The 27,145-nt window shown below is 42.0% G+C and overlaps 1 protein-coding gene and 1 long non-coding RNA gene across 2 annotated transcripts in view; both read right to left on the bottom strand.

Moving 5' to 3' along the window:
- Positions 1 to 27,145, bottom strand: part of LOC142470124 (chymotrypsinogen 2-like) — a 113,403-nt gene that overhangs the window by 15,731 nt on the left and 70,527 nt on the right. Inside the window, exons 5-6 of the mRNA XM_075577071.1 lie at positions 13,414 to 13,492; positions 30 to 210 (exon numbers count right to left, since the gene is read on the bottom strand). Coding sequence (XP_075433186.1) covers positions 30 to 210; positions 13,414 to 13,492 — 260 coding nt within the window. The remainder of the gene's footprint in view (positions 1 to 29; positions 211 to 13,413; positions 13,493 to 27,145) is intronic.
- Positions 22,345 to 26,040, bottom strand: LOC142470126 (uncharacterized). Its single transcript, XR_012789172.1, has 3 exons — positions 25,797 to 26,040; positions 23,201 to 23,280; positions 22,345 to 22,964 (listed from the first exon to the last, which is right to left on the bottom strand). It is a non-coding gene; the product is annotated as an uncharacterized LOC142470126 (long non-coding RNA).

Raw genomic sequence — 27,145 nt, forward strand, 5'->3', positions numbered from 1 at the left:
TGAATGCTCCATATTACGGTCTGTCTTACTGGATCCGTTGATGCAGCCCCATCCACTTGTGACACATTTAAATCCAGCTGAGAAGTCATCACTTGAAGCATTGAGGCACACAGGGGACACGCGGTCGTCATATACAACAGGGGTGGAGAGCTTCACCAGTAGGACATCATGCGCCCCAGTTTCATTGTTGTACAGAGGATGTATGATAACCTGGAGTAAATGGAAGATCTATGATACTGGTGCAAAGGTCTTCTGAAGAAGAGATCCATGGGATTCTGAAACTGCAGCCAATCAATGTTGGTTCATTAAAACAGGGGGCTCAACTTCAGTCTTCAAGCCCCCCCAACAAGTCACGTTTTCAGGATATCCCAGATTCAGTATAGGTGGCTCAATCCGTCTCTGCTTCAGCACAGGTGGCTCAATCAGAGGCTCAGTCAAAGACTGGAGGAGTCTTCGACTGAGCCTCTGATTGATTGAGCAACCTGTGCTGAAGCTGGGATATTCTGAAAACCTGACCAGTTGGGAGGGGCTTGGGAGCTAGAGTTGACCACTCCTGCATTAAAGGGTCAGTCCCACGCACTGGGTTAAAAAAAACTATTATTAGTGTCATTTACTCCCTACAAAATAATGATATCTCCCTTAAAGTAACTTTTACTTATTTGTATTTTGGGAACCCAGAATGAATGCATATCTGCAATTTGTGTTTATGTGTTTGATTAATGATGGCTTCTTAATGACAAAGAAGATTTTACCTGTGTCACTGTCATTGGAGACCAGGCATTTACACGTTTTATTCCTGATCATACATTGAGCAAAACAAGATAAGTGGAATAAATTGAAAATGGATTTGCATGAAAAGGCATACACACAGAGGAAACAACCTACATAAGATGAGACACACTTACTTGGGACCTGGGCAAAAAAACTAGACTTTACTAACTAAAATACAATGAAATACAAGAGTCTTTAGTTGACCGGGACTTAGCCCAAATCTCCTAGAACTCAAATCGGCATGAAGTTCCAGATGCCACCACTCCTTCACCTCCGGTAGACTTGAAATCAGTTCACCGGGAGTTAGTTCCAAACGTCCTGGAACTAAAATCAGCTTGAAATCCTAGCCACCAGGACGTGAGTACTTGAGCCTAACTCCGGTACCCAAATGGCTTTCACACCTTGGCAACCTCTGAGGTTTTCATGTCCGGAGTCTGAGGAGACTTGCTGGCAACAAGCTTGATAGCCAAATGGTCTCTCAGAACTTTACATAGTTACATAGTAGATGAGGTTGAAAAAAGACATAGGTCCATCAAGTTCAACCTATGCTAAATTTAGTCAACAGATACTTTATCCTATATCTATACTTACTTATTGATCCAGAGGAAGGCAAACAAAAAACCCCATTAAGGGGAAAACTTAATTCCTTCCTGACTCCAAGAATTGGCAATCGGATTAATCCCTGGATCAACATCCTTCCCATGTATACTTATTTGGTATAACCCTGTATACCTTTCCCATCTAAAAAGATGTCCAACCTTTTTTTGAACAAATCTATTGTATCTGCCATCACAGTCTCCATGGGTAATGAATTCCACATTTTAACTGCCCTTACGGTAAAGAACCCTTTCCTTTGTTGCAGGTGAAATTTCCTTTCCTCCAACCTTAAGGGATGGCCCGAGTCCTTTGTACTGCCCGTGGGATGAATAGTTCTTTTGAAAGCTCCTTGTATTGTCCCCGAATATATTTGTATATAGTTATCATATCCCCTCTTAGACGCCTCTTTTCTAATGTAAATAAATCTAATTTAACTAGCCTCTCCTCATATGTTAGAATGTCTATCCCCTTTATTAATTTTGTGGCTCTTCTCTGCTCTCTCTAGTTCCATAATGTCTTTTCTTAGGATTGGTGCCCAAAATTGTACTCCATATTCAAGGTGTGGTCTTACTAATGCTTTGTAAAGGGGCATAATTATGTTTACTTCCCTTCCATCCATTGCCCGTTTGATGCAAGATAAGATCTTGTTTGCCTTTGCAGCTACTGCATGACATTGGGCACTATTGCTAAGCCTGCTGTCTACAAGCACTCCTAAATCCTTCTCCATCAAGGATTCCCCCAATATATCTCCATATAATTTGTAAGTCACCTTTTTATTCTTGTATCCCAAATGCATAACCTTACATTTATCTGTATTAAACCTCATCTGCCATTTACCTGCCCACGTTTCCAGTCTCTCCAAGTCCTTCTGAAGAGAAATTACATCCTGCTCTGATTCTATTACCTGACACAATTTAGTATCATCAGCAAAGATGGAGACTTTGCTCTTGATCCCAACCTCAAGGTCATTAATAAACAAGTTAAAAAGCAGGGGTCCCAGTACCGATCCCTGAGGTACTCCACTCACGACTTTAGCCCAACCTGAAAAAGTTCCATTTATGATAACCCTCTGTTGTCTGTCCTTTAACCAGTTTTCAATCCAGGTGCATTTATTATTACTACTGTAAGTCCAATTTTCTTTATTTTGCTCACCAACCTCTTGTGTGAAACCGTATCAAAAGCCTTTGCAAAATCTAAGTAGACCACATCAACTGCATTACCCTGGTCTAAATTCCTACTTACCTCCTCAAAGAAACAAATAAGGTTAGTTTGGCAAGATCTATCCTTCATAAATCCATGCTGATTATTACTGATAATTTTGTTTTCCATTAGGTATTCCTGAATATTATCCCGTATTAAACCTTCAAGTAGTTTCTCTACTATTGAAGTCAGGCTTACAGGTCTGTAATTTCCCGGTTGTGATATAGCTCCCTTTTTCAAATATAGGCACCACATCTGCTTTACGCCAATCTTGTGGTACTGAGCCTGTGGAAATTGAGTCCTTGAATATTAAATATAACTCATTGAGAACTCTTGGATGTATGCCATCTGAGCCAGGTGCCTTATTTACTTTAATTTTTTCAAGTCGCTTATGAACTTCTTCCTCAGTTAACCAATTGTTCATTAATATGGAGGTTGTGGCTTCCTCCTGCGGCACTACTATTGAACTTGATTCTTCCCTGGTAAACACAGAGGCAAAGAATTTGTTTAATACCTCAGCTTTTTCCTTATATCCAATAATCTGCCTGCCCATCTCACACTGAAAGGGTCCTATATTTTCTTTTCTCATTTTTTTGTTATTAAGGTACTTAAAGAATTTTTTTATGGTTGACCTGGATTTCTATTGCAATCCTTTTTTCATTATCCATTTTTGCTAATTTGATTGCCCTTTTGCAATTTTTGTTACATTCCTTATAATTCTGATACGATGTCTCTGTTCCTTCTGACTTAAAGAATCTAAACACCTTCCTCTTCTTGTCCATTTCCTCCCCTACCTGTTTATTTAGCCACATTGGTTTTGATTTATTTCTTTTATACTTATTACCCAAGGGTATATACTGATAAGTGTGCTTTTCTAACAATGTTTTAAAGACTGCCCATTTATCTTCTACATTTTTCCCTGCAAAAACATCATCCCATTGTATTACTACTAGATTAGACCTCAGTTTATTAAAATCTGCCTTTCAAAGTTTAAAGTCTTTGTTGAACCCAAGTAATCTGTTTTTTGATAATTTATTTCAAATGAGACCATGTTATGATCACTGTTACCCAAATGTTCCAGGACTTGAATATTTGTTATTACTTCTACATTGTTTGATACGACCAAATCCAGAACTGCCCCTCTCCTGGTTGGTTCCTCAATAATTTGGGTCATATAATTGTCTTTAAGCACCCCCAAAAACCTGTTCCCTTTTGTTTGAACGCTAATCTCATTGCCCCAGTCTATGTCAGGATAATTAAAATCCCCCATTATGCAAACATGACCAAGTTTTGATGCCTTCTCCATTTGCAAAAGTATTTTAGCTTCCTCAATCTCATAGATATTTGGTGGTTTATAGCATACTCCCACAAACATTTTCTTTATACTTTTACCTCCACTGCTAATTTCTATCCACAAAGTCTCTACATTTTCATCATTCCCTTCATAGACATCATCCCTGATAATAGGTTTTAGATCCGGTTTAACATATAAACATACTCCACCTCCCCTTCTATTGTTCGATCCTTCCGAAAAAGAGAATAACCCTCTAAATTACCTGTCCAGTCATGAGTTTCATCCCACCATGTTTCAGTAATGCTTATGATATCATACTGCTCCCTTGCAGCTATTAATTCAAGCTCCCCCATTTTATCTGTCAGGCTTCTTGCATTAGCAAGCATGCATTTAAGTATTTTTTTTTTCAGCCAGTACTATTATCTTATCTGCTCCTTCCTTTCTGCTCCCAATTGGTTTAGTCTTTAGAAGTTTTCTAGTATTATCTGTATTTACTATGGGTGTCTCACTGCTTGTCAAACTTGCACTTGCCCCCATTCTACCTCCATACCACCTTGAATCCTCATCTATTCCATTGAGTTCATTATCTGTTTCATTCCCCTCCCCCCTCCATCCTAGTTTAAAATCTCCTCCAACCTTTTTAGCATTCTCCCCCCTAGCACAGAAGAACCCTCTTCATTGAGGTGCAATCCATCCCTAGAATATAGATGGCACCTCTCAGAAAAGGAGTCCCAGTGTTCTAAAAACCCAAACCCCTCCTTCTTCCACCACTTTCTTAGCCATGCATTAACCTCCCTGATCTCTGACTGTCTCCCTGCGGTAGCGCATGGCACTGGTAGTATTTCAGAAAATACTACCTTGGAGGTCTTTGCCTTAAGCTTTTGGCCTAGATCCCTGTAATCATTTTTTAGGACTCTCCATCTTTCTCTAACTTTGTCATTGGTGCCAACGTGTACCAATACCGCTGGGCCAATCCCAGCCCCCCCCCCCCCCAACAATCTGTCTACCCGATCCGCAATGTGCAAAACCCGAGCACCCGGGAGACAACAATCTGTTCGGTTCATGCGGTACTGGCAACAGATTGCCCTATTTACCTTCCTAATAATGGAGTCCCCTACCACCACAATCTTTCTTTGTATCTGAGCATCCTGAGTCCCCACTGTGCTGGAGGAACTATTCCCCTGGCTGCTATGGAACTATTCCCCTATTCCTCCAGCCTTGCCATTTCTGCCCCAACATTCTCAATATCTTCACTCAAAACAGCAAATCTATTGGGAAGTGTCAGCTCAGAAATGACCTGCCTCTCCCTATTGCCCCTGCTTCCCCTTCTGTCACCCAGCTACCTACCTGCTCCTCACTAACAGAAACCAAGCTACCTACCTGCTCCTCACTAACAGCGCCACCATCTGCATCACTAGTCGAAGCAAGGGCCTGCTCAGTGAGCTCTAATTCCCTTTCAAGATTGCCAATGTCCCTCAATATTGCAAGTTGCCTCTTCAGATCAGTAATCTCTGATTCTAAAGAGACCACCCGCTCACACCTCTCACAGCGGTATGCTCCTTGGAACAGCTGCTCCAAGTGCACATACATGTGGCAAGATGTGCATTGAGTGGCATTTTCAATCCTGCTCAATCTAGCAACTATGAAGTTTAGGAGTACTAACAGTAAACTGTACTTCAATAAACTATACCTTGTCTAACCGCTTCCTTGTTTAAACTGCTTCTGGTTATAACTGCACACAGTTTAACCAACCAGCACTTCAAATCAACCACACAGATCAGTCAGTACACGCAAGGATCTGAAAGGCCCCGTGTAGAGGGAGAAAGGGGGTGGCCCGGGATTAAAGGGGTTGCACCCCATTTGGCCATCTCCTGACCTCACCAGGGAGACAAGGGGTTAACTGGGCTGAGGTCCAGAAATGTGATTTAACCCTTGTTATAACATGAAAATGTATATTCCCCTGTTCCCATGCTTTATTGTAACATCTGGTTTAATCAGTGTCTGCATCACACACACACTAGGATTCATCTGGGAGCACAAGGGTTAATAGTTCTTTAGTGATTATAGCCCTTTGTGTAATTTTCCCGCCTTTTCAGGCACCATTTTGCAGGGTCCATAGGCCGCCATTGGAGTTCCATGCGTTTCAATGGCGAATCTTGCTGTTTTGGCCCTGTTTCCTGAGAAGACCAGCAGATGGCGTCCGAGAGGAGGAGCGGCGGTTTCCCATTGTAAGTCAATGGGCTCATTGATTTCAATGGAGGTTCCTCGACGGCGCTTTCCAGGAACGAGTTGGCTGCCGTCCAAACCGCAAAACCGCAAAGCGGATACTTTTTCTAAAAGAGAGCTTTGATCACTGATTAGTCAAGTTCAACGACAAGTGGCGTGGGAAGAAACAGTTCTAGAGCACCTAGGAATAAAATTATTTTTGCTCCTAGTTCCTAAACCTCCCCCCACTCGACCACACCGGGTCCCCATATCCTGGACCCCCGATAAGGGTCGAACCGAGAAGAGCGGGTCGCGCCACAGGTTCCAATTGCGGCGGCAGAAACAGCCCAGGAAAATGGCTAAGTGTGAAAAGCTGATATTTGGTAATTCATAGCTCCGGTTCCGGAGGGTCCAGAGGATCAGGGTTTGGGGTACCTGTAGTCAATGCTCCGGCATCGCTGCAGAACCATCCTTGACCCTCTTGGACCAACGCGACGGAGTATGGACCCCCTTGAAAGTTCGGGACTTTTCCCATAGACTCCAATGGCGGCCAATCTCCATTGACCGGCTCTGGCGGAAAACCCCCATTGACTTCAACGGCGGCGCAGCCCCGTTGAAAGTCTATGGCGGCGGATTCCCATACCCGCCAACGGCGGCGGTTTGCCATTGAAAGCCTATGGCGGCGGAGCCCGTTGTTTTCAATGGGGATTTAGTGAAAAAACGTGATTTAATTTACAGCTGAGTTTTTTGTATTAAAATAGGAAACGGTTTAAGGTGTATTTGTGTAACTCGGGTTCCGAAGGTCGTAGCAAGTCTCAAATTGGACCATAGGGTGTCCCAGTTCTGGCATTGAGAACTGGGAAGTTTGGACCTGCTGGACCCAACGGAACCGGATATTTTAATATGTTTGTGTTTTGTCTGTAACACTGTGTCCCAAGGTATGGACAAAACCCAGAGGAAATTCCTTTGGCCATCAGGCAGCAGATGGTCAGAGAAGCGTCCCAATGTTTAGAAATTAAGTGCTGTTCAAAGGAGTTTATCACCTCCACTGTTTACATGAGGGCAGAGATTACTCAAACCAGAGCAGTCTTTAAGTGTTCCATTTAACACCTTATAACAAAGAATATCCTGCCAGAACTCCAAATTGAGTAATAAAGAAGCAAGAACCCACTATAAGCACTCAATACCCCCTGATGTATGACGTGAAAATTAAAAATAATTTTTAATGCTATACTAATTAAAATAATGGGTGTTAAAATTCAACAAATGACACACATATATGATACCCTATGATGAATATATGTGATATTCCGGGTAACTAAGTAAAGCGACAATTTGAGGTTAATTGGATCAAACTGTCCCAGGGAGCCGGTGTACAGTAATCCCTATTAGTGGTTAATTAGGTGTACACTGGTATCAGTGAGGGGCTGTTCAATACCTGTCTCAGGTGTCAGACAGGTCCCAGATGGTGAAGGTGAAATGTGAAATGGATCATAATATGCTAGGTACAGACAAAAAGATCAGTATTTCAATCCAGTGTGTGCTCACTTTGCAAATCATGAATCCATAAATGGAAAGTATAGACTCTCTCTACAATCCAACATGTAGCCACCTAACAGCAACTGGTTAACTCCTGAATAGTAGAGGAGTGGGCTGTTAAACACAGAACACAATGTGCAGAGGCTCATAGACTCCTATAGGCAGTGTGGTTGTCAGTATACCTGTGCACATATTCATGAATGTGCTTCCACTGTCAGGAGTGCTAATGCCACTATAAAGCTGTGTATGGTGGAAAGAAACCTATCTAGTATGCAGAGAAAGGTTTCATGGTGGATACATGTTGTCACCTAACAGCAGCGAATTAGCTCCAAAATAGTAAAGGAGTGGACTATTAAACACAGAACACAATGTGCAGAGGCTCAAAGACTCCTATAGGCAGTGTGGTTATTAGTATACAGTACCTGTGCACATATAAATGAATGTGCTTCCACTGTCAGGAGTGCTAATGCCACTATAAAGCTGTGTATGGTGGAAAGAAACCTATCTAGTATGCAGAGAAAGGTTTCATGGTGGATACATGTTGTCACCTAACAGCAGCGAATTAGCTCCAAAATAGTAAAGGAGTGGACTATTAAACACAGAACACAATGTGCAGAGGCTCAAAGACTCCTATAGGCAGTGTGGTTATTAGTATACCTGTGCACATATAAATGAATGTGCTTCCACTGTCAGGAGTGCTAATGCCACTTTAAAGCTGTGTATGGTGGAAAGAAAACTGTCTAATGTGCAGGAAAAGGTTCCTTGGTGGGTACTGAGTGAGAAAGAGACACTGTTATAATACTGCCACAAAGCAGCACTGAACACACTATTAGTAAACTGCTAAATGAGCATATGGTATACAGATCCAGTGAAGGTAAATCAGTCACATATGTACCATATAAATTCACATATAAATCACCTGTGTACTAGCTGATGAATACATAGAGCTAATACCACTCATAAATGCAAACGCCGTGGCTAATATACCCCTAGAAACGGTGTGGCTGTTGGTATGCCTATGCACATATTAATGAATGTGCTACCACCGTTAGGAGTGCTGGTTACACTAATGCAACAAAATAACAAGGAAAATCAAGCAGCCCTCGCCTCACCATGCGTCACTGAGTCACCACAGAGACTTCTGCCCAACATTGAAGTTAGTACACGTTAGCCGTCTGGCAGCTGTTTGCTCTGCAACTCAATAATGCTACCATGTGAGTACTGACAGCGCGCGTGCACATGACAGATGCCGACACGCGTGTTTTGCAGTTAGAAACGCTTTCTCAAGGCTATAAGTGTGAGGGGGAAGTCCCATAGATCCTAGTAAAACTTATATATGCATTGTAGTGTTTCTATTGGCTGGAAGTTTCTTCCTGGAGGTGTGTCCATGCAGTGCTATTGAAAAGTCACTAATGCAGCACTAACTGATAAGCGTAAACTCTCCTTAAATAAATGCAGTTGATGTAGTCACAATCTTAACTGCAGCAGTGCATTAATTAAAATAAACTGCACCGCAGCACTTGATCTCTGCAATCAGTGTTTAATACTCCTGATAGTCAGCGAATTGTGAACATGGTAATGGGGTAAAGATACAGTATTAACCCCTGAGATGAAATATAATGAAAAATCTCTATCAACATGGATGAAACTTGTAAAGTACATTTAATCAGGTTATAGCATACTCATCTTCTGTAAATAATGCATACAGAGTTCAGATGTTGAGGAATTCATATCTAACCTTTTGTTATAAGGGATATTAAATCCAACTAATAAAAAATGGCAGGTGGAATTGGCCCTGTGGTTTAATGTAGCTTAGCTGTGTGACACTATGTACTATGTACTATGTAATTGACCGTAATTGAGCCTCTGCTCATTGTGTTCTGTGTTTAACAGCCCACTCCTTTACTATTCAGGAGTTAACCAGTTGCTGTTAGGTGGCTACATGTTGGATTGTAGAGAGAGTCTATACTTTCCATTTATGGATTCATGATTTGCAAAGTGAGCACACACTGGTTTGAAATACTGATCTTTTTGTCTGTACCTAGCATATTATGATCCATTTCACATTTCACCTTCACCATCTGGGACCTGTCTGACACCTGAGACAGGTATTGAACAGCCCCTTACTGATACCAGCGTACACCTAATTAACCACTAATAGGGATTACTGTACACCGGCTCCCTGGGACAGTTTGATCCAATTAACCTCAAATTGTCGCTTTACTTAGTTACCCGGAATATCACATATATTCATCATAAGGTATCATATATGTGTGTCATTTGTTGAATTTTAACACCCATTATTTTAATTAGTATAGCATTAAAAATTATTTTTAATTTTCACATCATACATCAGGGGGTATTGAGTGCTTATAGTGGGTTCTTGCTTCTTTATTACTCACCTTATACAGTACGTTACCCATTAGCACCTTACCCCCACACTATTACTTTGTACTTAGCTGAAGCGGGGTTCTTCTATATTGAACTTAACAGTATTTTGAGGTTTTCTTTGACCTTTTCCTCCCCAGCTCGCACATATTATGGCAGGCTTTCTTTCAAGTCGCCCTGATTTCCAGCTGTGGCAGCAGGAAGCTGATAATTTGTTTGCTCCGGAATATGTGCCGGATGAGAGCAACTCAGCACCAGATATTTCCAAATACTTCTTTGAATGGGATAAATTACACAAACAGCGAATACGCACTCGGTGGGAGGTTTATAGCGTAGAGAAATATCTGGGTGCAGAACTAATACCAAGAGGCCTGAGGGTTGATCTTGCACCCGCACACCATATTGCGGATGAGAATTTTAACCATTCATGGGAACTGGTGCTGGGACAATGTTCCAAAATGTTAATGCAGCTTCTAATGGATTTTCAAAAGAACAGATTAGCTGACATCAATCTACAGATTGATGAAAGGCTGAAAGAAGTTGAAACATGGCAAACGAATACCAGGTTCACTGAACTGGAGGTTAAACTCCAGAGTAGCATTGAGAAGTTCTCCAGTGAGATCAAAAAAAGAAAAAGAATTAAGTATAATAGAGACGCTAGAGGCTTTGAGGAGAACAAAATATGCCGTTATAAATTTGCCAAAAAAAAGAAGGCCCCTCCTAAAAACACTAGTGCACCCCAGTATCAGGACTCTTCCACCGATTGGGAATCCTCTGAAGATGATGATAGAGATTCTCTCCCTCTACCCCCAACCCCCCCCAATGCTGCATCTGTCACTCAACCCCCCCAGGTTCCTTTTTTAGGACAACAATCTACGGCCCCAAAAGAAAGGCAAAAACAAGACGGGGGAAAGGTCTGGGACCTCAGGTCAAGAGAGGGACAGTCACACCATGGTGCAAGGAGGGGGAGGAAACAGCAGAGATACTAAGGGTCTCACCTTCACCAGTCACAAACTTGTCAACTTTCCCTCTGAATGAGTCCCACATAACATTGCTTAACAAAGGGTTGTCCTTCTCGCCATCAACTGATATAAACACATTTGAATGGGTCAAAGACCTAAATCTGTTTGCTCGTAAACTCAAGTTGAAAAAGATCTTTAAACTAAGGGCAAACAGACAAGCTTACACACTCAGTATCCCAGGCCTTGACAGCAGGGACATGGAGGCATACAATACTTTGCTAGCACTGGAGGAGGACTCAGTCAGATCAGTAGGGGAAGGCCCTTTTACAAATTTAAAACCAAACTCTAGATTCCTTCCATTTGGTGACAGTTATGCCAATATAGATGTTTTCGTAGATCTTGTCACTCAGGATCTCGAAACGCTAACCCGCTATCATACTCATGATAATCTTACCAAATCTGAGAGGAAAGCACTCAAAGAACTCACAGAAAATAAAAAAATTACTATCAAACCAGCAGACAAGGGTGGGAACTTGGTTGTTTTGGACCCCACTGACTACAAGAGGGAGAACATTAGACTCCTTTCGGATGTAGCTTGTTATGAAGTCTTAGACAATGACCCTACTAATAAGTACCAAAAAGATCTAATGAACATCTTACAAAAAGTGTTAAATACCAAGCTCATCAGTCAAAAGGAATACGACTACATGTTGGTCAAATTCCCTAAAACATCCACCTTTTACAGCCTTCTCAAACTACACAAATCCAAGAGACCCCCACCAGGTAGGCCTATTGTTTCGGGGACTGGGAGCTTAACAGAAAAAACCAGCTCATACATAGACTGTATCCTTAGACCATTTGTACAATCTCTGCCATCCTACCTTGGAGATACTAAGGATATGTTGAGGAGACTTGATGGCATTACTGTAACAGACAAAACCATCTTTGTCACTATGGATGTCGAAGGACTATATACCAGCATCAAACATGATGCTGGTATAAAAGCAGTTATGTATTTCCTCAATACAAGGGGCACATTCTATAAGGCACACAATACATTCATGGCCGAACTGATCAAGTTTGTACTCACACATAACTACTTCTTGTTTGCAAACACATATTACCATCAGATTCAAGGTACGGCCATGGGTACTAAGTGCGCCCCATCATACGCCAACCTATATTTAGGGTGGTGGGAAACTATGCTGGTTTTCTCTGAAGAAATGGAGCCATACACATCACACATCGATATATGGGTACGCTATATCGATGATGTGATGATGTTATGGAATGGCACCATTGATGAACTCCTGGAGTTCGTTGACATTCTTAAGAGTAACGAACTCAATCTGTTTTTGACTTTAGAACATGATCATGACAAAGTGATGTTCTTAGATGTGTGCATCTCTAGGGGTATTGACAACACCATTGCTACCACGATTCACCCAGATTCCCAGCAAGCTCAAACTCCCACACCCACCACAAAGTGAATATATATTTATGTCAACCAGAGAGCTACTGAGCGTGGCAATTGTATATAACAAGAGACAGGGGGTGCCCAATGCTGCATCCAATTGACAAAACATATATAATGAGAGGTATAAAGTAAATTACTTCAATAATAATAATAATATAAAATACTTGGTTATTTAGTTAACCTTTTGGCCAAAGGCGTCATAAGCCTGCATACCAACGTCAAGGTATAACCAAAATAATGCAGGTCCTACACTACACTGTGAACCCTTCCTTTTACCTCTGTGGCAGCCGGGCCAGAGGTCAGGACAAATTTGCAGTACAGGGCCCCCTTTAGTCACCGGGTCCGGCACACTTTTTCCTTCGCCGCCCCTCCCCCTCCCTGCATGTCGGAGGCGCTGCAGCCTGATGTATAGTCCATCCCTCAACGAGCTGATATTTTACCTTTTGCTTCCATGTTGCCCCTTATTCCCTCAAGACAATCGGAGGCCAACTTCTGTTCTCAACGGCCACCAACAGGTCAGGGTTAAAGGATATCCCTGGTTTGGCACAGGTGGCTCAATTAAAGACTGAGCCACTGATTTAGCCCCCTGTGCTGATGCAGGGATATCCTTAAAACCTGACCTGTTGGTGACCCTTGAGAACTGGAGTTGGCCACCCCTGCTCTAGAGTGTAAGCTCTCAGGACAAGGGCCCTCATTACCTTCTGTATCTGTTAGTGCACATCTGTCTTTACCTGTATGTCATTCAGTTTATGTCATTTACATATCTCCGCACCCACATCATACCGCGATACGGAATATGTTGGCACTTTACAAAGAAACAAAAATTAATAATAAACACTCCAGGAATGCAGGGAGCAAAGTAGCAAACTTGCATGCACCCCCTACCCCCCCTTTGGCAGCAAAGGGATCAAAACTTTTAGAGAAGCCCCCCTCCCCTCCTTGTTTGCCTTCCATGTAATCTTCATCTATCAGTACCTTACCTTAGAGATTTTTTTGACATGCCTGGCTTCGGATGTGGAAGCCCGATCGTACATACCCAAAACAGCAACATGGAAAGTTCTGTGCAAGAGAGAAAGACGTGGAAATACCATCGTTAATACCAGAGGTCACAGCATGAGGGTATTAGAGAGTATTAGTGGCACAGGAGTATCTATAGGTTTTTCTATTTTCAAACCTTGAGTAGCACAACCTCCTCCAAATAACATAGGGAGAGACACATGTGCTCATAAAGGAGCATAGGAAGAAAGAAGATCCAGAACGTAGAATAGGAAGAAAGAAGATCCGGGGCGTAGAATAGGAAGAAAGAATATCCGGGACGTAGAATAGGAAGAAAGAAGATCCGGTGACATAGAGGTGCACACCTGAGATATCTGATAAATATACAATTTTTAACTAGATTATTTAGACTTAACTATAACTTTCACACAGTAGCACAAAGTATTTTGGGTTGGATCTAATTGGTTACCCTCTAACATGTATGTGTTCATCCAGCATGTCTGTCATTTAGTTGGGCAGGGGTTATTTATTACACACTTAGACCAAATTACTGGGGCCAAAAGATGATATGTGGGATTTCAAACTGTGTGCTAGCAAATGACTCAAGTGTTTACTTATCTTAGGAATCAGGCTACAAAAATATCTAAACACCGAACCCCAGAAAGCTCTTTTTGGGAACCCCTGAGCCCCCACAAAATATATAAATATGTATATGTGTCAAAATGGAGTGCTATTGAGCGTGGCATATGTATACAACAGATGACAGAGAAGCCCAATGCTACATCCAACATGACAGAAATACACAGTAAAATACTCCTGAAATAGGGTCATTTAGTTTAACCCTTTGGCCAAAGCGTTGTAAGCTTGTGAGCCACATCAAGGCAGACACCTGTTCGCAAGTCCTAACACTACCAGATAAAATACTAATATACCTCATTCTGCTGGATATAGACCCACTGTGGTCTTTCTCCCTCCTAATAGAGGTAAATGAGAATTTTAATCCTAATAGAGGTATATTAGTATTTTATCTGGAAGTGTTAGGACTTGCAAATGGGTGTCTGCCTTGTTGTGGCTCGCAAGCTTACAACGCTTTGGCCAAAGGGTTAAACTAAATGACCCTATTTCAAGAGAATATATAAGTATTTTACTGTGTATTTCTGTCATGTTGGATGTAGCATTGGGCTTCTCTGTCGTCTGTTGTATACAAAAATATCTAATAAACATCTTCTGTGCCACAGTTACTGCCCTAGATTGCCTGCAGGTTTCTTGAATTGCCCTTAATAGCACACCACTCTATTACACGTTTGATGATTCTCCATTATTAAAGCTTCCCACATCGATGACGTAACTTTGTTATAGCATTTACATAGTTACATAGTTACATAGTTACATAGTTACATAGTTACATAGTTACATAGTTACATAGTTACATAGTAGATGAGGTTGAAAAAAGAAGTATGTCCATCAAGTTAAACCTATGCTAAATTTAGACAACAGATACTTTATTCTATATCTATACAGGTTAACCCCATTATAACGCGGTCCTCGGGGTCCACCCCGAGACCACCGCGTTAGTAACCGGGGTCGCGCAAAAACAAAATGGCCGCCGCAAAAAAATTAGTTAGAACAGTGTTTCCCAAAGGCCCGAGTTCCTTTCCCCCCCGGCCAAAACCGCCACCCCCCGGCAGCATCGGCGCATCATCACCCTTCCCCCCCGCAGCACCCTTCACCCCACGGGGCAGGAGATGGGAGCGGGGATGTCCCTCGGGTTCCCGCTTCCCCCTGTCACCGCGTGACAGCCCGCGGGGCAGGAGATGGGAGCGGGGATGTCCCTCGGGTTCCCGCTTACCTCTGATCCCCCCCACGTGCCTGGTGCTCCCGCTGCCTGCATGGAGGTGGTATCGGGGGGTTTCTTCTCCCCACCGCTGTCCCTGGCGCTCCCGCTGCCTGCGCGGGAGGAGGGGGGGGAGCGGGTGGTGGTGCTGGTCGCAGCCTTTCCTCTGTTCAAACACCCCCCCTGTCTGTGTAGAGTGAGAGTGTGTGTGTGTATGTATATATGGGAGAGAAACTGTGTGTGTGTATATGGGTGTGTGTGTGTGTGTGTGTATATGGGTGTGTGTGTGTGTGTGTATATGGGGGTGTGTGTGTGTGTGTGTATATGGGGGTGTGTGTGTATATGGGTGTGTGTGTGTGTATATGGGTGTGTGTGTGTGTATATGAATGTGTGTGTGAGTGAGAGTGTGTGCAGTGAGCAGTGTGTGCAGTGAGCAGTGTGTGCAGGGAGTGTGTGCAGTGTGCTGTGTGCAGTGCGTGCAATGAGAGTGTGCAGTGTGCTGTGTGCAGTGTGTGCAGTGAGAGTGTGCAGTGTGCAGTGTGCAATGAGAGTGTGTGCAGTGTGCACTGTGCATTGTGTGCTATGAGCAGTGTGTGCAGTGAGCAGTGTGTGCAGTGAGCAGTGAGAGTGTGTGCAGTGTGCACTGTGCAGTGTGTGCAGTGAGAGTGTGTGCAGTGAGAGTGTGTGCAGTGAGCAGTGTGTGCAGTGAGCGGTGTGTGCAGTGAGCAGTGTGTGCAGGGAGTGTGTGCAGTGTGCTGTGTGCAGTGAGAGTGTGCAGTGTACAGTGAGAGTGTGCAGTGTGCAGTGAGAGTGTGTGCAGTGTGCACTGTGCAGTGTGTGCAGTGAGTAGCGAGTGTGTGCAGTGAGCAGTGTGTGCAGTGAGCAGTGTGAGCAGTGTGTGCAGTGAGCAGTGTGAGCAGTGAGCAGTGTGAGCAGTGTGAGCAGTGAGCAGTGTGTGCAGTGAGCAGTGTGTGCAGTGAGAGTGTGTGCAGTGTGTGCAGTGTGTGCAGTGTGTGCAGTGTGTGCAGTGTGTGCAGTGTATGCAGTGTGTGCAGTGTGTGCAGTGTGTGCAGTGTGTGCAGTGTGTGCAGTGTGCAAAAAAAAATAATTTTAAATGTACATTTTTTTTTTTTTAAACAAAAAAAAAGGGAGCCACGTGAAAACCGCGTTATAACCGATTCGCGTTATAACGGGTCACGATATAACGGGGTTTACCTGTACTTACTTATTGATCCAGAGGAAGGCAAACAAAAAAACCCCATTAAGGGGGAAAATTAATTCCTTTCTGACTCCAAGAATTGGCAATCGGATTAATCCCTGGATCAACATCCTTCCCATGTATACTTATTTGGTATATCCCTGTATACCTTTCCCATCTAAAAAGATGTCCAACCTTTTTTGAACAAATCTATTGTATCTGCCTTCACAGTCTCCATGGGTAATGAATTCCACATTTTAACTGCCCTTACTGTAAAGAACCCTTTCCTTTGTTGCTGGTGAAATTTCCTTTCCTCCAACCTTAAGGGATGGCCCGAGTCCTTTGTACTGCCCGTGGGATGAATAGTTCTTTTGAAAGCTCCTTGTATTGTCCCTGAATAAATTTGTATATAGTTATCATATCCCTTCTTAGACGCCTCTTTTCTAATGTAAATAAATCTAATTTAGCTAGCCTCTCCTCATAAGTTAGAATGTCCATCCCCTTTATTAATTTGGTGGCTCTTCTCTGCTCTCTCTCTAGTTCCATAATGTCTTTTCTTAGGATTGGTGCCCAAAATTGTTCTCCATATTCAAGGTGTGGTTATACTAATGCTTTGTAAAGGGGCATAATTATGTTTACTTCCCTTCCATCCATTGCCCGTTTGATGCAAGATAAGATCTTGTTTGCCTTTGCAGCTACTGCATGACATTGGGCACTATTGCTAAGCCTGCTGTCTACAAGCACTCCTAAATCCTTCTCCATCAAGGATTCCCCCAATATATCTCCATTTAATTTGTATGTCGCCTTTTTATTCTTGCATCCCAAATGCATAACTTTACATTTATCTGTATTAAACCTCATTTTCAATTTATCTGCCCACGTTTCCAGTCTCTCCAAGTCCTTCTGAAGAGAAATTACATCCTGCTCTGATTCGATTACCTTACGCAATTTAGTATCATCAGCAAAGATGGTGTCAAGGTTTGGACTTCCGCTGAAGTGGGTCCCAGTGGCAGGAACATCAGGGAGTGAAGTAGGGGTCACAAGCAGAGATCAGAGGCAGGCGGCAGGTAGCAAAGTCAGGAAACAAGCAGGGGTCCGAGGCAGGCGGCAGGTAGCGAAGTCAGGAAACAAGCAGGGGTCCGAGGCAGGCGGCAGGTAGCGAAGTCAGGAAACAAGCAGAGGTCGGCAACGAGGAAACTGGAACAGGATGATAGCAATAGCTAACACAGCAGTAAACACAGGAACCTTGCAGGAGCTAAGGAACCAGTATAAACAGGCAAGGAGGAACAGGAAAGGGAGGTTTATATAGGCAGGCTGAGAGGTGGAGCACAGGTGCAGAGGTGTCAGGTATCAGGTTCTGGAATGTTCCTTAGTTTAGCAGCAGCAATCCCAGTGGACAAGTTTAGATACTGCAGGCTAGAACAAGACATTGAGAGTGGCAGCAGTCCCGGTGGCCAAGCATGGGTACAGCAGGCTTGAGAATATGACATTACTCCCCCCTCCCAAGAGCGTTCTCCGGACAATCCTTGCTAGGCTTGTCTGGATATCGTCAGTGGAAAGCTTTGACTAGTCACGGAGCATGTACAAAATCTTTGGGTTCCCAAGACCTCTCCTCTGGGCCATAGCCCCCCCAGTGAACCAGGTACTGTTGTTTCCCTCGGTGTAACCTGGAATCCAAAATTCTTTCCACAATGAATTCCTCTTCGTTATCCACGAGGTCAGGTTCAGGGGGAGGAAGTCTCCATCCAGGAAACGGATTCTCACGGAAAGGTTTCAGCAGAGAAGAGTGAAACACAGGGTGTATTTTGATGGTCTCAGGGAGCTCTAATCTGAAGGACACTGAATTTATTAGTGCTGAGATGCGAAATGGCCCGATGTATTTTTGGCCCAATTTAATGGTTGAAACCTTTAGACGTAGCTTTTTTGTAGAAAGCCAGACTTTATCCCCGACTTGAAATTCTGGGGAGGGTCTGCGGTGTTGGTCTGCTGCTCTTTTGTACTTTACTTGAGTCTCACGAAGTGTCTCTTTGAGGGTCTCCTGTATGTCTCGCAGAGTCTCCAGTTTCTCTGTAACTGCCGGAATGGGGCCCGAAGATGGAAAACGAGGAATAAAGGTTGGATGAAATCCATAATTTGAGAAAAAGGGGCTCTTCTGAGTCGATGAATGATGTGAGTTGTTGTATGAAAACTCAGCTAATGGTAGGAAATCAATCCAGTCATCCTGGAGATGACAAACAAAACATCGTAAGTATTGTTCCAAAGTCTGATTGGTCCTTTCTGTCTGGCCATTGGATTGTGGATGATAGCCAGACGATAAATTTAAACGAATTCCTAGAGAGGAACAGAAGGTCCTCCAAAATTTTGAAGTGAATTGTACCCCTCTATCGGATATGATCTCATCAGGATCCCCGTGAAGCCGAAACACCTCTTTCACAATCAACTTGGCTGTCTGGTCTGCAGAAGGAAGTTTCTGTGCTGCAATGAAGTGAGCCATCTTTGTAAGTCGATCCACCACTACCAGGATGGTATTATGTCCATTTGATCGTGGCAGGTCAACAATAAAATCCATTGATATGGACCTCCAAGGACGAGTTGGAACCGGAAGAGGCTGCAGTAAACCCACAGGTGATGCTCGAGGGGTCTTGGTCCTAGCACAAGTCTCACAGGAGAGGACATAGGGCCTCATGCAGTAAGCGTCGATTAAATGAAATCGGCAAGCTTACCGATTAGTCATGTTAATGGCGATTTTTCCTCTCCGTATGCAGTAAGTGCCGAATACATTCAAAATCAACCCGAAAACAAATCCGCCCACTCTCACGATGATTATCCGATCACACACAGGTATATCGGCGTGCGTGGCGGGGTGCTGATAGGTTGCCCAATCACAAATCTTGCTGAATCAGGCGAAACAAGCATGTATTGGATTGCGCGCCATATTTAAAGGCAACGTGTACTGCTAATCATTCTCTGTGTTGTTGGGAGTGAGAGAGAGAGAGACGCACAGAGCTGGCTGATTGAACATTTGCATATTGACGGAGAGACTTGTTGTGTATTGGGTGAGCTTTGTCCATTGTTGTTTTGTTTACATCTTTGTCTTGTTTTATATGTGGAAGTGTTTCGTGTGATTGGCTGTACATTTCTTGTCTGTTTTTTGTGAGTGCTGGAAGTATGCCCGCAAAGCGTGGGAAGAGTGATGCTGGTGGGAGTGGGAGTGCTACTCGTGCGAGTACGCGTCGGAGTGAACGTACTGTTCAGGGGAGTGATGTTGCTGGTGCACCGAGTGGTGTTGCTGGGAGTGGGAGTGCTGTTGCTGGGAGTGGGAGTGTTGTTGCTGGGAGTGGGAGTGCTGTTGCTGGGAGTGGGAGTGCTGTTGCTGTGAGTGGGAGTGCTGTTGCTGTGAGTGGGAGTGTTGTTGCTGGGAGTGGGAGTGCTGTTGCTAGGAGTGGGAGTGCTGGTGCTAGGAGTGGGAGTGCTGGTGCTAGGAGTGGGAGTGCTGGTGCTAGGAGTGGGAGTGCTGGTGCTGTGAGTGCTGCTGGTGGCGCAGTTGCTGATGGGGTGGATGGTGGTGGCGTGCTTGCTGGTGGGCAGCTTTTGGAGTCTCTTCCATTGGAAGAAGGAGAGTCCAGTCAGCACCAGCCAAGCTCTGACCCTAAACCTGCTCGGAAGAAACGTGTGGAGAAGCCACGTAATCCTCGCTTCAATGACCAGGAAAATACAGCTCTTGTCACTGGCATTCTGGAGCACTATGACAGTATATATGGACATTTACTAGGTAAGTGTACCTTTACATTTATTATTCAAATACATGTGATCCTAGGTCATCTGAGTTTTGTTCATATGCAAATATGGGTTCAGAATATCTTTCTATGTTAATTAGTCTGGAAACACAGCTTTTTATCATGCCTTACAAGGACAACTAAACACAGGCGGTCAATTTGCCATAACTGCATACAATATGAATGCAACCTTGCTTACATGTATAGGTTTAGTAGTGAATGCTCATGTGCTTCACATATTACACATAAAACAGCATGTTTGCTATCTCTTGGAACAGCTAGCAGTGTAGGAAACTGGTGCTTCTATTATTATTAATTTACCTCATATATTTTATATGTTTTTCAAGGGCGGACAAGTTCAGCAAGCAGAAAAGAAATGTGGGACACAATAGTCATTGGTGTCAATGCGTGTGGGAATCATGTGAGGGACAAGCGGAATTGTCACAAGAGATTTGATGATATTAGGTCCAAATTGAAAAAGAAAATACAACACCAACGCGTGCATGCTACTGGCACTGGAAGTGGGCCGACACCACAACGTCTCATATTAAGTCCATTGGAGGAGCTGCTTCGGGCAAAATTACTTCCCGTCGTCGTGGAAGGCTTACCTGGTGACCGTGATATAGGAATTTATCCCTCACAATTTCCACCAGGTGAGAAATATTACTGTACTAGGCGTGTCGTTGCTTACAGTTATTTTGCATATTTACACTGCTTTTTATACTGTCTTCACAATATAAGCATACCTGCATCTATATATGTATATGTCTGATTCTGTATATATATATATCTCAAAATAGACATATATGTTGTAGTCCTACTAAAAGCAGTAACTAATATAGCACGTGCCATTGTGTGCTCATTTACATGTGAATTCCCAAAATGCATTGCTGCAGTGGAAGCAATTGATGGTGGGCGAAGATGGGGAACAACAGGGTAGTACACATGTGTAACACATGTTAATCAGAAATTATTACTAGCTACAGGTACAGAACATAAATATGTAGAATATTATTGTGTATTTTATTTAATTTACTCCGACAAACATGACATTACTGCCTATTTTAAGCATGCATCAAATATATTGCATGCAACGGCCTACAAACATCACTTGCACTAACACATCTATAGTTGTTTATGAAAAGGTCCATTTTTGCTTTAAGTCATATACAGACAGCATAATGAGGCACACGTATCATATGTTATGTCATTGTTTTCATAACTTAAAAACTGCACACGACTATTTAGCTCATCTACCATTGTGTTAAAGCAGCTGCAATTAATATCTCATCACAGCATACACTTCAACAGAGGGGGTGGGGTTCAGCACACACACTAATTACAGCCTCATTTTAGGGTCAACTTAGTTCACACCATTTTCACCTGTTTCAAGTAATTGAAAGGTGTGGCTGATTAGGCTTTTTGGGGAAGGGAATACCGTTCTTACAACCTGACTAGCACAACTGAAGTTAATCACACTCATTTGAAAGCTTCACTTTAGCTACTAAATGCCCCAACAACTCATTACTTATCAAAGCGTACCTCACACATTAGTTCACTCATATCTATAGTTGAACTACTACTATCAACGACACATTATCACACACTGCATGTGTTGTCTTGTTGAGTCACAGCCACATTCAGGTGTGCCACATCTTATATTAATGTACCACACATATCCTCTACCAAAAACAACACTTTTTGCAATATGACCACCTTCATGATAACCATTGTGAATGGTCATCTCATGATAGTTATGTACATTATGATACTGATATCACTACACAACATATGATTTTTATGTTCAAATTTTATCTATTTATCCTCATGCATTACTGCAGAAACATAGTATGTTTTATGTTAGGGAACTCAAAAGTTCTAAGTACACAGGCATGTACATTGTTATTACAACTATTTATGTTCACTTTCACACACACATTTTGGGTTAAGGAACTGATGCTGTTACGTACTCATAAATACAGAACATACAATAACTGTTTGTTCAATATTTACACATGTAAATGTAAAACTTATGTTATTGTTATATATAGTTGCCCCTGAAGGACATGTGTCACCTGAGAGGGAACAAGTGTCTTCATCTGGGTCAGCCAGCTCAACACACCTAGAAGGTGAGTGTATCAGTTGGTGGCCATATAATATGTGCTCTTCTATATGTTATGTTGTCATGTTCATTAATTGTTTTGCACATGTTCTTTAAATACGATTACTTAGTGTATGTGAAAATGAAGTGTAAGGCAACATGTATTGTGTTAGTGATGTTAACTATCATGTAGGAGTTGTGAGTTTACAGCAAGTTTTCATTCACTCATATTTCATACTGAGTCCAAACATTATTCTTAAGTCAAGGTAGTTTTTAATGTGAGGTTATAAAACGTATGGAAACATGTTAGTTGTTTCTTTTGACACAGTAGAATTACATAGTAACACAGCAGAGATTAACATGCCATTTAATAATGTGTACATTTATTTGTAGAACATGATGAAGAGGATTATGATGATGATGATGATGATGATGATGCCGCCGCCGCCATAGACACACAAATACAAGCAAGTGACCATGAAGAGGTTCCAATTGAAACTGTTTTACCGCCAAAACGTCCAGCAAATACCACATATGATGCAATTGTAGCTTCTGAGGGAAAAATTGTGGAAGCAGAAAATCGTCGCCATTCTGACCTGATGACAGTGCTGGAAAGGATGATTGCACTGCAGGAAGAAACAGTTTCACAATTGGCACATCTCCACAGAGTCTTCATTGAAGTGCCTAAACAGTTGCAAAAAATCAACACCTCATTCGAAGCATTAGTTGTTCAGCAAACACAAGCTAATTACTGGAGAATGACTAATGTACCACAATTCAACACCTCACAGGCAGGATCTGTTCATGCAGGTCAGTTTTCACCACATTCATCTGATATTCATTCACCAGGCCCAAATGTTACCGGTCAAGTAGCAGACATTGCTGTGCAGGTTCCTGATGACATCCTACCGCTGCCATCTGTACAAATTCAGCAGCAGACACCTACAAAGGAGGCGACAAAAACAAAACAAGACACACATGAAACAGACCAACCATCACTTGTGCAGTGTCTACCAACTTGCTCACATGTGTCAGTGGGCACAAGCCCTGTCCGTGAACAGTCACTACCCAAAAGCCCTGTAGGTGAGTCACTGCCCAAAAGCCCTGTAGGTGAATCGCTGCCCAAAAGCCCTGTAGGTGAATCGCTGCCCAAAAGCCCTGTAGGTGAATCACTGCCCAAAAGCCATGTAGGTGAGTCACTGGCCACAAGCCCTGTAGGTGAACAGTCACTACCCAAAAGCCCTGTAGGTGAGTCACTGCCCAAAAGCCCTGTAGGTGAATCACTGCCCAAAAGCCCTGTAGGTGAGTCACTGGCCACAAGCCCTGCCCGTGAAGTGCCAGAGGCCACTCAAAGTGGCTCTGTTGTGCCTAAAGTTGGTGGCAAAAGAAAAAGGAAAATTCAAGAGACAACAAGCAGGCCTGTTACTCACTCGCAAAAGGAACAAAAAAAATAAATGTTATAATTCACAAAATATGTCTTTGGCCTTGTTTTGTTGACTTCAGATTATCTAATTACTATTGTATGTATGCTGAAGACTGTGTTGTTTCCAAACTTTCAAGTATGTTCTTGTACACGTGAAGTTTTGGAAATGTTAACACTCCTAATTAATGAATAGTGTTATAAATATTTATGTTTTAATCGTCTGTTCAGTAATGGTCCACCAGGAGCCAGTTGCTAAGTTTAGAGAAGCTGCCATTGACTTTGCAGCAAAACATTGCATTTGGGTGTGTTAATTGATGTAATCATTGCATGTGCATATTATTTTCATGCAATTATAAAAGCACCTATTTAACTGCAAACATCTTTCTTGTACGTGTACAGCAGGATTTTGTGTTAAATATTACTTACCTTTGGTGGCCATTGTAATGTTGTCCTTTAATCATTTATGTGTTCTTATTTCAAGAACATCTCTGAATTTATACTAAAATATATGTAGTATGTATTGATATATGCACACACACACACACAGACACACACTGTGTGTGTGTGTGTATATATAGTACTATCTAAACTGGTATAGATGTATTTACAAAAAACATACACTTCATGCTTCCTTGTGAAAACACACTATTTTAATAATACAGGCCTAATGTTTGACAACTATACTAAGTGTGAGCCTCTAACATTATTGGGTGCAAACAAATGTTTATTACTTAATTCACTCATGTTTATCACCATTTAAATAGGTTTCATACAAGGCCTACTTACTGCCATCAATATGTTGTGTGTACTCCTGCAATATAAAAAAAAATTTTTTTTTTATATATATATATATATATATATATATATATATATATATATATATATATATACATATATATATACATATATACATATATATATATATATATATACACACACACACACACACACACACACACACACACACACACACACACACACACACACACACACACACACACACACACACACACACACACTATACATATAGTACAATATACACTTTATATATACTGTATATATATATATTTTTTTATGAGAGAGATATATTTATATATATATAGATACACACGTATTTAAACTTATGCAGACAGGTAGTTAACCAGAATTTCAAATACACACAGAAATGTATGTGGGAAAAAAACATTTCATTTTGCAGGTGTGTGTATTTACTGATATGGCTGTCTAAGCACTATTTTCACACAGTGCTCTTTGTTATTTTTCTAGAAAACTCAATGTTACTGAAATAAAAGTGTAGGAATGTTTTCACAAACGAGATAAAAAAATGATACATGTTTTTCCCACATTCGCCTATCACTAACCACTAAAGTTAAACCAATTAAAAGGACACATCCAATTGGCGTTTGAAATAAGGAGTAGAAGTAGTTACTTTTGTTGACCTTGAAAACGAAATACAGGAATTTGTTAGCCATTGAGCAGAATCATTTTGATGAGCAAAGAACACAGAACTGCACACATCTTTTGTGCTACTCTGACATGGCTGATGAATTCGTTAACCATATGAATCCCCTCTTAGGTTATAAGTACATGGTTTCAGAAGCAATTTTGAACAGTCGCGGACACAAAGCAAGCACACGCCAAATCTATGATTTGATTCGAGCTAAATATCCTTATTACCAAGACCGTAGGCATGCGCGGAATTTTAATTCCTCAATAAGATTCACTTTATCAACTAATGACTTTTTTGAACGTGTGCAGGATAAGCTAGAACACACCTATGGTTTCTGGAAGATTGCAAAGGAAAAGCATTTTACCCTGAAAGAGGGCACATATATTGTTGTGAAAGGCATATTTATTCCTAATGCCAATAGCAATGGATCCGCTACTACTGTTCCGTGTGAATCGATACCTGCTGCAATATCTGCACCCTCCATTCCTGAAACCCACATTGTACAACAACAAAAGTACTATGATTATGTACCAAGCCTTTCAGCTGAAAATGCATTGGAATGGGAACCCGAAGAAATGAACCTACCTCCCGACCAATTGTTTGAAGAAAGCAGTGGCGATTCCTATGAGCGCTTCATGGAGGAGATGTGTGTCATACTGGATTCAGCGGGTGGGTCAAGCGTGGATGAAAATGCCTTGCATTTCTGGAGCGAGCAGTTGCAGCCAGACGAAGAGTTAATTCTAGAAGAATGGTAAATATAACAACCGTTATGCGTTGACTGTGCGTTTAAATGTTTTTTTTTTTTTTTTTTTTAACCACCATTTTCCCTTTCAATGCGTGGATACAGCGTAACATTGCAGACTGCATAACATGTAGCGATCACAAAGAAATTGTTGCCGAATACAATATAGTATAACCTGAAAGTAGTACACATTGCTGACGGAATAAATATACGTACTTTCCTATCCCTTTAACCATATTAGCAACATTTTAACATAACTCTAACACATACCTGTTTTGTTATCATGCAACATTTAAAAGCGGGTCCCCCACGTATGACGTGGGACCCTTGTCATGGCCCAAGGCGTCCTTAAAAAGGATTACGGATGTAAGTCCCGCCCCCAAGCGACGTGCGCGCCTCAAAGCCTATTGGCTGTCATGTTTTGTTATAGTAACGGTTACTGCAGTGTGTCATGTGTGCGGCTCAGTGTTTGTAGGCGTCAACTGGGCGTTAGCCGAATGTTAATTGAGTGGGAGGAGTGTTAGCGTGCGTTTCACGCTGGTTTAACATGACGTCACACGTATTGCATTTGCGCATTGTGTTATCGGCCGTCCTTTCTGTCCAAACACGTCTGTTTAAAAAGAATACAGATGTACTCGTTTAGAACGAATGTAGTTTCGTATTCATTGTATTTGAAATAAAGATTTTATGTTTAATGGTATTTTCAAGATGTATTGAACGCACAACGTACGCTTTGTTTTGCGCATGCGCTAACAGTTAGTGCAGCCAAGCGTGAAGTGTGTGCGCACACTAAGATGTGCGCGCACATTTTTCAGTATACAGGCAACGTTCACATCATATACATAGTTATGCCTGCTACAAATTTAAAGAAACATTACATACTGATGTACACTTGTACTTCTAACATATAAGTGAGTGACGTGTGTATGTACACAATCATATAGAGCTGTGTAATGCGTTGTCACGGATACATATATAGTAAGGTGCCATATTTGACCATCATGTGTTTGCTGTATTTCAGAGATGTCGGGGAATATACAATCGGATCAATGTATGATTTCAGAAGAGTCTACCTTTATATGAGATGATTGTGAGGAGGAGCCACCGACTACTATACTACATATGGAACTAATTTTATATTGCTTGCAGCGCTTATTAACAAACAATTAAAAATGTGATACCCTTATGCCTA

The sequence above is a fragment of the Ascaphus truei genome, chromosome 19, assembly GCF_040206685.1.
Source record: "Ascaphus truei isolate aAscTru1 chromosome 19, aAscTru1.hap1, whole genome shotgun sequence".
NCBI classification, from domain to species: domain Eukaryota; kingdom Metazoa; phylum Chordata; class Amphibia; order Anura; family Ascaphidae; genus Ascaphus; species Ascaphus truei.